The 12,475-nt window shown below is 38.5% G+C and overlaps 1 protein-coding gene across 1 annotated transcript in view; it reads right to left on the reverse strand.

Annotated features, from left to right (window-relative positions):
* LOC136389687 (glycerophosphodiester phosphodiesterase domain-containing protein 4-like) overlaps positions 1-12,475 on the reverse strand; it is a 146,364-nt gene that overhangs the window by 12,965 nt on the left and 120,924 nt on the right. Inside the window, exon 14 of the mRNA XM_066361496.1 lies at positions 1,141-1,288. Within this exon, the coding sequence (XP_066217593.1) occupies positions 1,141-1,288 (148 nt within the window). The remainder of the gene's footprint in view (positions 1-1,140; positions 1,289-12,475) is intronic.

Genomic DNA, 12,475 nt, shown 5'->3' on the forward strand with positions numbered 1-12,475 from the left:
CTTGAAGCCCAAGGTCACTGGCCTGAGCAAGGGGTCACTGGCTCAGCTATAGCCTCCCAGTCAAGGCACATAGGAGAAAGTAATCAATGAACAACTAAGGTGCTGCAACAAAGAACTGATGCCTCTCATCTCTCTTCCTTCCTGTCTGTCTGTCCCTATCTGTCTCTCTCTCTGACTCTGTTACACACAAAAATATAAAAAATAAAATAAAATGTGTAAGGTATGTGTGTGATAGATTATAAAATAACCACAATATTCCTCCAAAATGCAAACCTATGTACAATGAGACTTTGCTGTTCATCCCCATCAAGAAGTGAAGTGTGTTTCTCCCCTGCCTTACCTTGAACCTGGACTTGAACATGTGATTCTCTTTGGTCATTGGAACATTAGCAAAAACACACCAGGAGAAAAACCTTGAAAAGTACTTGTGCATTGGGGCCTGACCTCTCTTGCTTGGGGAACCAACTGCCACCAGGTGAACATGCTTAAGCTGACCTCTGTACGGATGACTAACCATATGAAGAGAGACCCCAGTCATCCCAGGTAAGACTCTAAACTACGATAAGGCCATCCTAGATGATACAGCCTAGCCAAGATGGCTCAGACCATCAAGCTAGATGACTGGATACTGGCTCTCTTCTTCAAAACATTTTGTTTAGGACACACAGTTTTCATTTTGGAGTCAAGTATATTTGTTTTTCTGCCCACACCCCATGCCACTGTCACTGCTGCCATGCCTCTAGGAAGCAGTACAAGGCTGCAATAACAAATGCTACACTCAAACCTCACTCTGAATCTTGCATCATGCAACTATGTGCAAGAATCTTAATATCTTCAACCTTCAGTTTCCTTATGGGAAAAATAATAGTGGCTAACTCAGAGGTCTAAATTCCAGAATGCATGAAAGAACACTGTAAGGATTCAATAAATAGCAGCTATTAGAAAATTATTAATTTCTCCTTGAAAATCACAGAAGAATGTGGCTGAGAAAAGGGAGAATGCTTCATCTCCAATATAATAGAAATCGTTGCTCTTAAGTAGCGCCCCAGGGGACTGCACAGTGGGCAATGTGCAGGTGGGGTAGAGAACACAAACTCCTATTATACAGACTTGGAAGGACAGTCTGAACAGTCAGCTCACCATGAAGTAGTAAGGGTGATTTATCTGTCTCAGGAGCTGAATGTTGTCTGTGGTCACTGAGTGAATCTTGGAGCACCAGGCCAGTGAGAAGAGCCAAGGCTCATTGACGAGGTATAAGTTGATGGTGATGTTAGCCACTTTATAATCTCTGGAATAAAAACAGAACCCATAGGGGATTTAGACTTAATCTCACTCTCATCATCTAAAAAGGGAACAGCCACCATATTTATGAAAGGTGGTTGCTTAAATCAGTGTTTTTCAACCAGTGTGCCGCGGCACACTAGTGTGCCATGAGACACGGTCAGGTGTGCCATGGGGAAATTAAACATGGGTCCCCAAACTACGGCCTGCGTGCCAGATACGGCCCACAGAGGCTATTTATCTGGCCTGTTGCCAGCCACCTCCATCCGAGCATAAACATTCCCCTCACAATCCCTCCAGCTATCAGCGACAGGAAGAGTGGAGGCACGGGGAATACTCACTGACCAATCACCTTCTAGGATTCATCCCAACCACTAGCGATGAACCAATAGTAGGCCACCTCTCATCCACACCCAGGAAGGTCCCTGCTCGGGCTGCCGCGCACTTGTTATTGTGTGGCCGCGGCGAGTAGTTGAAGCTGATACTCCTCCCCATGGTCCCGATTTCTAATCCTGGTCAGGACTGGAGGTAAATGTTGCTACCACTAGGTGAAGCCTCAGCCTCAGCTGGTTATGTCTATCCTGATGGTGTATATAGATATTTGACCTTTTTCTTTTTAAAAGAGGCCCCTGCAGAGGGTGATATACAATGCATCACAATGTTATCTAACTTTAAAGCTAAAGTTTGCTGATCTTCCTTTGGACAGTTTTTGGTTATCTGTTGCCAAGGAGTTCCCCATTCTGGCCAACAAAGCTATTTTGACATTGCTCCCATTTTCAACCACATACCTATGTGAGCTGAGCTTCTCAAGCTTGACTGCGATAAAAACTAAAAACAGAGAGAGACTGAGAACTGTTGAGGAAGAACTTCGTGTGTGTCTTTCTACCATTCCTGCCAGGATATCCCTTTTGTGTTCATCGAAACAGGCCCAGGTTTCACACTAAGTGAGTATAAATACATTTAGAAACTATATTATTAACTATGTATAATATGTACTGTGTTAGAGTGTCATTTTGTGTCATTTTGGTAGGTGGTGTGCCCCAGGATTTTGTAAATGTAAAAATTGTGCTGCGGCTCAGAAAAGGTTGAAAATCACTGGCTTAAATCACCAGAAGCAGCTGGTCCTGAAACAACTTATAATATGGCATGCAGAATGGGCTCCTGTTGCAATGAGATAAAGGACTGGATTTCATAGCTCCTGTACTGATAGTGGTATGTTAGTAAACTGGATGTGCTAAGGGGAAAAAAATGGAGAGAGAGAGAGAGAGAGAAGGAAAAAGGGGAGAGGGAGAGAGGGAAAAGGAGGGAGAAGGAAAGGAAAGGGAAAGGAAAGGGAAAGGAAAGGGAAAGGGAAGGGAAAGGGAAGGGAAAGGGAAGGGAAAGGGAAGGGAAGGGAAGGGAAGGGAAGGGAAGGGAAGGGAAGGGAAGGGAAGGAAAGGAAAACCTTATTTGTAGTACTTGCTAATGTCCATGGTGTAAATACTCTGACCATGGCCAGTTTCAAGCTATCACTGGTAAAACAGTTTTTCAGAGTTTCTGAGTTTTAATACTTAGCTCCCACAAGCTAGTATGAACAAACTCCAGCACAAAATTGGGTAGCAGCTATACTTACTTCCATCAAAGCACTTGACAACACACTATCTGCTTTCTTATTGGTCTTCTTTGCTTGAATGTAAGCAAATTAAGCCTGACCTGTGGTGGCGCAGTGGATAAAGTGTCGACCTGAAAATGCTGAGGTCGACGGTTCAAAACCCTGGGCTTGCCTGGTCAAGGCACATATGGGAGTTGATGCTTCCTGCTCACCCCCTTCTCTCTGTTTCTCTCTCTCTCTCTCTCTCTCTCTCTCTCTCTCTCTCTCCTTCCTAAAATGAATAAATAAAATTTAAAAAATTAAAAAAAGTTAAAAAAAAAATTAAGCACATTAAAGGCGGAGACAGTGTCTTATTTATCCTTGTATACTCTGTACCCAGCGTGATACCTGCCTTCTTAAATACAGTGTGTCCGTAAATTCATGGTGCACTTTTTTAACGGTCACAGGAAAGCAACAAAAGATGATAGAAATGTGAAATCTGCACCAAATAAAAGGGAAACCCTCCCAGTTTCTGTAGGATAATGTGGCAGCATGTGCGCATGCACAGATGATGACGTAACACCATGTATACAGCAGAGCAGCCCACGGCCATGCCAGTCGAGATGTGGACGGTACAGAGGAAAGTTCAGTGTCTTCTGTGGCTCGCTAAATTCGAATCCATGACCAAAGTGCAACGTGAATATTGGCATGTTTATAATGAAGCAACACCACAGAGGAATAACATTACTCGTTGGGATAAGCAGTTGAAGGAAACTGGCAGTTTAGTGGAGAAACCCCATTCTGGTAGGCCATCAATCAGTGACGAGTCTGTAGACGCTATACAGGATAGCTACCTAAAGAGCCCTAAAAAATCTGTGCGTGAGCCCACATCGAACTGCACTGAATAGGAATGAAACTGAGAGAGTTTTCCTTTTATTTGGTGAAGATTTCACATTTCTATCATCTTCTGTTGTTTTCCTGTGACCAGTCAAAAGTGCACCATGACTTTACGAACACACTGTAGTAATTGAAGGAATAAAAAAATAATTATCAATCTGGTGAAAATTTAAATTTCAAATATAAAGAATTTTCACAAGCACTGAGTAAGGGATATGCAACCAAACTTTTTCCAATGTACTAAATGTCAGTAGATACTTCTGTACTGTTTAGAGAGACAGGAAGAAGATAAGTAGAGAAATACTTAGTAATTCAAGTTGTCATTTTCAAGGATTAAATTTCTCAGAAAATACACCTTGTAAGTGCCTTCAAAAGTTTTTTTTTGAAAATTGAGTTGGAATAGCATATTGGAAAAAGCTCTGTACAAATCTGTGGTTCAGTCCCTGCTCTATCATATACTGGTAAGGCAAGTTCTGACACTCAGCATATAAACTAAGATAAAAGTAATAATACTACCTTTGCAGGAATGTGTTCAATTATAGGTAGTTACCCAATATGTCTCTAAGACAATTCTACTGATTACCAGAAGATAAATTAAAAATCAAAATAAGAAAACAGTAATAAAAAGCTACTTAAAAAAAATTTTAAACCGAGAGCGGACGTCAGAGTAATGGCGGGGTAGGAAGCGATACCGATAAATCTCCCCCAAAACTCAACAAGATCTTCAACCAGAAACAGAAAAACCTATCCTTGGAGCCTCCAGATGTTTCGCAATACACCAGAAGGTATGGTCGACCGAAAAATTGGCTAAATATATAACCAAACCCCGAAGGAAATAGGGAGTAAGAAATGCTCCACCTTCCTCACTAACCTAAACAGGGCGGCTTTCTCTGGGATCCATGAATATAGAAACTGAGGCGGGCAAAGGGGGTGAATAGATCCAGGCCACGGCACAAACAGCCGAACCAGGCTGTGGCACGGAGATCCAAGCCAAGGAAAAACTGATCCTGTGGCAACCAGGGCAATATAAGCTAACACTCGTGCCAAACCCAAACAAAGAAAGACAAGCGGGGCAGCCATTTTACCCGATCTCCTGGTCTACGCGCGCAGATAGTGAGCGAGAGTTTCCTCCAAGCGCCCCGGAAGTGGGCGCCCGCCTGTGTTACCGGACAGAGTGGCAGAGCCAGAGGTCTTTGAGTGGGCGGAAACCCCGCCTGATTATGCTAGCAGCTCTGACTGACTGAGCCTTACCCAGAGCCCTGTGCTGAGTGGAAATAGAGTGGGGAGTTGCCAGCTCTTTGAGCCTCTTACTATCCAGGCAGAGGCAGCAGCAACCCCATAGCTGGATTATCAGGCTACTAATTGAGGAAGGAAAGACTAGGAGAAAGGCTCCAGGAACACGGACTCTCTCACTGGCGGAGCCTATAAATGCTAATGAGCCTTGACTGCCAATGAGACTAAAGCACAATACATGACATCGCCATAGAGTCTTATCAACTGCAAACCTCTACCTGAGCGTGCCAAAGGGGCAAAACCCGGGGTACAGAGTCACCGACCAGGAAGAGGGAGAGAAAAGAAAAAGCAAGAAGATAACCTCTCAAAATCAAGAATAATCTGCAGACTTTATAACCTATCCCATTTTATTATATTTGTTCGTTTGTTTCTCTTATCTTCATTCTTGATACTTTTTTTTTTTCCTCCTCCAATTTGGCCGATTAACTCTCTGCCATTCTTACTCTCTCCTCTCCTTGAACTACACTACCCATAAGTGTTACATCTCCCATTATCTTTTCTCTCCTCTTCCTTTCTCTCTATGAGGGTTGCACTCCAAAACCCTTAACTCTCTCTCTCTCTCTCTCTCCTCTTTTTTCTTTTTTCTTTTTTTAGTGGTTCCCTCTTTTTTTCTCTCTCTCTCTTTCTTTTCTCCCTCTATATTAGTTTCTTCCTTTCTCCTTTACATCTCCTCTCATTCAAACCTCAATAACAAACAAATTATCTTATCTGGGACTCAAACTTATGTTTGTGGCATTTGGGGGGGGTTTTACTTCACCTTTTTAACTCACTAGCAGTGCTCCCATCCCTGGCTCTCCATTTTATCTAGTTCTTGTTCCACTAAATACAATAGTAATTTTTTAATTTGTCCCCCCATTTTTCTGTTTTCCTCTTATTCCTCTCATCGTAACTCTTAGTCAACCAACACCTAAAAGCAAATCATTTTATTCTTGACCCAAATTTTTTCCTTATTTGCTTTTTGTGGGTCCATACCCCCTTCTTTTTTCTTTTCTTTTTTTCTTTTTTTTTTTTTGCCCCTTTATTACTTTTCCCCAATTCAGGCCCTCCATTACAGGCATTCTTTGTTATAATTCACAGTTCACCACAAGATTTTCTCAAGAAAGAGGGGAGAGGAGAGGAGAGGAAAAAAGGAGGGGGGGAATAATTTCCTTTTTTTTAATTTTTATTTTATTTTTTTCTTTATTTCATTATTAATTTTTTTAAAAAAAACAACTCTTTTCAATTTTTTATTTTTTTAACTTTTTATTCTTTATTAATACTATCAACAAAACCACCCTCAGATGCCATTAAGGAAGAGAAAATCGAATATCATGGATACAAAAGAAAGAGAGGTAACACAGCTAGATGAGGAAAAATATATGGAGAAAAAATTTAATATATTGGAAACCTTGGAGCTAAATGACAGAGAATTCAAGATAGAAATCCTAAAAATCCTCCGAGATATACAAGAAAACACAGAAAGGCAATTTAGGGAGCTCAGAAAACAACTCAATGAACACAAAGAATATATGTCCAAGGAAATTGAAACTATAAAAACAAATCAAACAAAGATGAAAAACTCAATTCACGAGCTGAAAAACGAAGTAACAAGCTTAGCTAATAGAACAGGTCAGATAGAAGAGAGGATTAGTGAAATAGAAGACAAGCAACTTGAGGCACAACAGAGAGAAGAAGAAAGAGACTCAAAAATTAAAAAAAATGAGATAGCCCTACAAGAATTATCTGACTCCATCAAAAAGAATAACATAAGAATAATAGGTATATCAGAGGGAGAAGAGAGAAAATGGAATGGAGAACATACTCAAACAAATAATAGATGAGAACTTCCCAAGCCTGTGGAAAGAACTAAAGCCTCAAGTTCAAGAAGCAAACAGAACTCCGAGTTTTCTTAACCCCAACAAACCTACTCCAAGGCATATCATAATGAAATTGACACAAACCAACAGCAAAGAAAAAATTCTCAAGGCAGCCAGGGAAAAGAAGAATACAACATATAAAGGAAGGCCCATTAGATTATCATCAGATTTCTCAGCAGAAACTCTACAAGCTAGAAGAGAGTGGACCCCAATATTTAAAGTCCTGAAAGAGAGGAACTTTCAGCCACGAATACTATACCCATCAAAGCTATCCTTCAAATATGAAGGAGAAATAAAAACATTCACAGATACAGAAAAGATGAGGGAATTTATCATCAGAAAACCCCCACTCTAGGAATTACTAAAGGGGTTCTCCAATCAGATACAAAGAACAAAAAAAAAACAGCCACAAGTAAAAGCTCCAAGAAGAACACAATAAAACCAAATTTAAACTGTGACAACAACAAAAAGAAAGGGTGGGGGGAGAAGATGGAGATTAACAGTAGCAAAGGATGATGGAGTGCAAAAGTACTCACAAAATAGTTCACTACAATGAACAGGGTAGGGACCCTTTTCATTACTCAAAGGTAACCACCATTGAAAAAACCACCACAGAAGCACATGAGATAAAAAAGATAGCAACAGAGGAAAGATGTATGGAATACAACCAAATAAAAACAAAATATAGAAAAACGAAAGAGAAGGATCAAACAAGACACAAAACTAACAGAAAGCAAGATATAAAATGGCAATAGGGAACTCACAAGTGTCAATAATTACACTAAATGTAAACGGATTAAACTCACCAATAAAAAGTAGCAGAGTAGCAGAATGGATTAAAGAAGAAAATCCAACTGTATGCTGCCTACAGGAAACTCATCTAAGTAACAAGGATAAAAACAAATTCAAAGTGAAAGGCTGGAAAACAATACTCCAAGCAAATAACATCCAAAAAAAGCAGGTGTAGCAATACTCATATCGGATAATGCTGACTACAAGACAGGAAAAGTACTCAGAGACAAAAATGGCCATTTCATAATGGCTAAGAGGACACTGAATCAAGAAGACATAACAATTCTTAATATATATGCACCAAACCAAGGAGCACCAAAATATATAAGACAGCTACTTATTGACCTTAAAACAAAAACTGACAAAAATACAATCATACTTGGAGACCTCAATACACCACTGATGGCTCTAGATTGGTCATCCAAACAGAGAATCAACAAAGACATAGTGGCCTTAAACAAAACACTAGAGCACCTGGATATGATAGACATCTACAGGACATTTCATCCCAAAGTGATTGAGTATACATTTTTCTCCAGTGTACATGGATCATTCTCAAGAATTGACCATATGTTGGGCCACAAAAACAACATCAGCAAATTCAGAAAAATCGAAGTTGTACCAAGCATATTTTCTGATCATAAAGCCTTGAAACTAGAATTCAACTGCAAAAAGGAGGAAAAAAATCCCACAAAAATGTGGAAACTAAACAACATACTTTTAAAAAAATGAATGGATCAAAGAAGAAATAAGTGCAGAGATCAAAAGATATATACAGACTAATGAAAATAACAATACGACATATCAGAATCTATGGGATGCAGCAAAAGCAGTGATAAGAGGGAAGTTCATATCACTTCAGACATATATGAACAAACAAGAGAGAGCCCAAGTGAACCACATAACTTCACACCTTAAGGAACTAGAAAAAGAAGAACAAAGAAAACCCAAAACCAGCCAGAGAAAGGAGATAATAAAAATCAGAGCAGAAATAAATGAAATAGAGAACAGAAAAACTATAGAAAAAATTAATAGAACAAGGAGCTGGTTCTTTGAAAAGATCAACAAAATTGACAAACCCTTGGCAAGACTTTCCAAGGAAAAAAGAAAAAGAACTCATATAAGCAAAATCCAAAATGAAAGAGGAGAAATCACCACAGACACCGTAGATATACAAAGAATTATTGTAGAATACCATGAAAAACTTTATGCCACTAAATTCAACAACCTAGAAGAAATGGATAAATTCCTAGAACATTACAACCTTCCTAGACTGAGGCAAGAAGAAGCAGAAAGCCTAAACAGACCTATTAGTAGAGAAGAAATAGAAAAAACCATTAAAAACCTCCCCAAAAATAAAAGTCCAGGCCCTGATGGCTATACCAGCGAATTTTATCAAACATTCAAAGAAGACTTGGTTCCTATTCTACTCAAAGTCTTCCAAAAAATTGAAGAAGAAGCAATACTTCCAAACACATTTTATGAGGCCAACATAACCCTCATACCAAAACCAGGCAAGGATGGCACTAAAAAAGAAAACTACAGACCAATATCTTTAATGAATACAGATGCTAAAATACTAAACAAAATACTAGCAAATCGAATACAACAACATATTAAAAAAATAATACATCATGATCAAGTGGGATTCATCCCAGAATCTCAAGGATGGCTCAACATACGTAAAACGGTTAACGTAATACACCATATCAACAAAACAAAGAACAAAAACCACATGATCTTATCAATAGACGCAGAAAAGGCTTTCAATAAAATACAACACAATTTTATGTTTAAGACTCTCAACAAAATGGGTATAGAAGGAAAATATCTCAACCTGATAAAGGCCATATATGATAAACCATCAGCTAATATCATATTAAATGGCACAAAACTGAAGGCTTTCCCCCTTAAATCAGGAACAAGACAGGGTTGTCCACTCTCTCCACTCTTATTTAATGTGGTACTAGAGGTTCTAGCCAGAGCAATCAGACAAGACAAAGAAATAAAAGGCATCCATATCGGAAAAGAAGAAGTAAAGGTATCACTTTTTGCAGATGATATGATCCTATACATCAAAAACCCCAAAGAATCCACAAAAAGACTACTAGAAACAATAAGCCAATACAGTAAGGTCGCAGGATACAAAATTAACATACAAAAGTCCATAGCCTTTCTATATGCCAACAATGAAACATTTGAGAACGAACTCAAAAGAATAATCCCCTTCACGATTGCAACAAAAAAAAATAAAATACTTAGGAATAAACATAACAAAGAATGTAAAGGACTTATATAATGAAAACTATAATCCATTGTTAAGGGAAATTGAAAAAGATAAAATGAGATGGAAGAATATACCTTGTTCTTGGCTAGGAAGAATAAATATAATCAAGATGGCTATATTACCCAAAGCAATATACAAATTTAATGCAATTCCCATCAAACTTCCAATGACATTTTTTAAAGAAATAGAGCAAAAAATCATCAGATTTATATGGAACTATAAAAAAACCCAAATAGCCAAAGCAATCCTAAAGAAAAAGAATGAAGCTGGGGGCATTACAATACCTGACTTCAAACTATATTATAGGGCCACGACAATCAAAACAGCATGGTATTGGCAGAAAAATAGACACTCAGACCAATGGAACAGGATAGAAAACCCAGAAATAAAACCACATATATATAGTCAAATAATTTTTGATAAAGGGGCCAACAACACACAATGGAGAAAAGAAAGCCTCTTCAATAAATGGTGCTGGGAAAACTGGAAAGCCACATGCAAAAGAATGAAACTAGACTACAGTTTGTCCCCCTGTACTAAAATTAACTCAAAATGGATCAAAGATCTAAACATAAGACCTGAAACAATTAAGTACATAGAAGAAGACATAGGTACTCACCTCATGGACCTGGGTTTTAAAGAGCATTTTATGAATTTGACTCCACAGGCAAGAGAAGTGAAGGCAAAAATTAATGAATGGGACTACATCAGACTAAGAAGTTTTTGCTCAGCAAGAGAAACTGATAACAAAATAAACAGAAAGCCAACTAAATGGGAAATGATATTTTCAAACAACAGCTCAGATAAGGGCCTAATATCCAAAAAATACAAAGAACTCATAAAACTCAACAACAAACAAACAAACAATCCAATAAAAAAATGGGAAGAGGACATGAACAGACACTTCTCCCAGGAAGAAATACAAATGGCCAACAGATATATGAAAAGATACTCATCTTCTTTAGCTATTAGAGAAATGGAAATCAAAACTGCAATGAGATACCACCTCACACCTGTTCGATTAGCTATTATTAGCAAGACAGGTAATAGCAAATGTTGGAGAGGCTGTGGAGAAAAAGGAACCCTCATACACTGTTGGTGGGAATGTAAAGTAGTACAACCATTATGGAAGAAAGTATGGTGGTTCCTCAAAAAACTGAAAATAGAACTACCTTATGACCCAGCAATCCCTCTACTGGGTATATACCCCAAAATCTCAGAAACATTGATATGTAAAGACACATGCAGCCCCATGTTTATTGCAGCATTGTTCACAGTGGCCAGGACATGGAAACAACCAAAAAGCCCATCAATAGATGACTGGATAAAGAAGATGTGGCACATATACACTATGGAATACTACTCAGCCATAAGAAATGATGACATCGGAACATTTACAGCAAAATGGTGGGATCTTGATAACATGATACGAAGTGAAATAAGTAAATCAGAAAAAACCAGGAACTGCATTATTCCATACGTAGTTGGGACATAAAAGTGAAACTAAGAGACATTGATAAGAGTGTGGTGGTTACGGGGGGGAGGGGGGAATGGGAGAGGGAAAGGGGGAGGGGGAGGGGCACAAAGAAAACAAGATAGAAGGTGACAGAGGACAATCTGACTTTGGGTGATGGGTATGCAACATAATTGAACGACAAGATAACCTGGACTAGCCTGACCTGTGGTGGCGCAGTGGATAAAGCGTTGACCTGGAAATGCTGAGGTCGCCAGTTCAAAACCCTGGGCTTACCTGGTCAAGGCACATATGGGAGTTGATGCTTTCAGCTCCTCCCCCACTTCTCTCTCTCTGTCTCTCCCTCTCCTCTCTAAAATGAATAAATAAATAAAAAAAAATAATAATAATAAAACCCCACACATAGTACAAAATAAATTTTAAAAAAAGATAACCTGGACTTGTTATCTTTGAATGTATGTATCTTGATTTATTGATGTCACCCCATTAAAAAAAAGAAATAAAATTATTATATAAAAAAATTTTAAACCAATGCACAAGGAATAATCACATTTCTACATATTAATAATAAACATATAGAGAATAAAATTAAAAACACAATACCATTAAAATCACCCCAAAGAAAATTTAAAACTTAGGTATAAACTTACAAACTAAGTATAAGAACTGGAAGTTCAATTATGTTGCATACCCATCACCCAAAGTCAGATTGTCCTCTGTCACCTTCTATCTTGTTTTCTTTGTGCCCCTCCCCCTCCCCCTTTCCCTCTCCCATTCCCCCCTCCCCCCCGTAACCACCACACTCTTATCAATGTCTCTTAGTTTCACTTTTATGTTCTTAAAAACTATTGATGAAAGTCATCAAAAATTATTTAAATAAATGGAGAGACATATGTGTTCGTGGATTGGAAGACTCAACATTGTAAAGATCTTCATTTTCCTCAAACTGACTTGCAGGCTCACTGCAATTCCAGCAAAATGTTTTATATTAATAGACCAGCTGATTCTAAAATTGAAATGGAAAC

This window comes from Saccopteryx leptura, chromosome 1, assembly GCF_036850995.1.
Source record: "Saccopteryx leptura isolate mSacLep1 chromosome 1, mSacLep1_pri_phased_curated, whole genome shotgun sequence".
Classification (NCBI taxonomy): domain Eukaryota; kingdom Metazoa; phylum Chordata; class Mammalia; order Chiroptera; family Emballonuridae; genus Saccopteryx; species Saccopteryx leptura.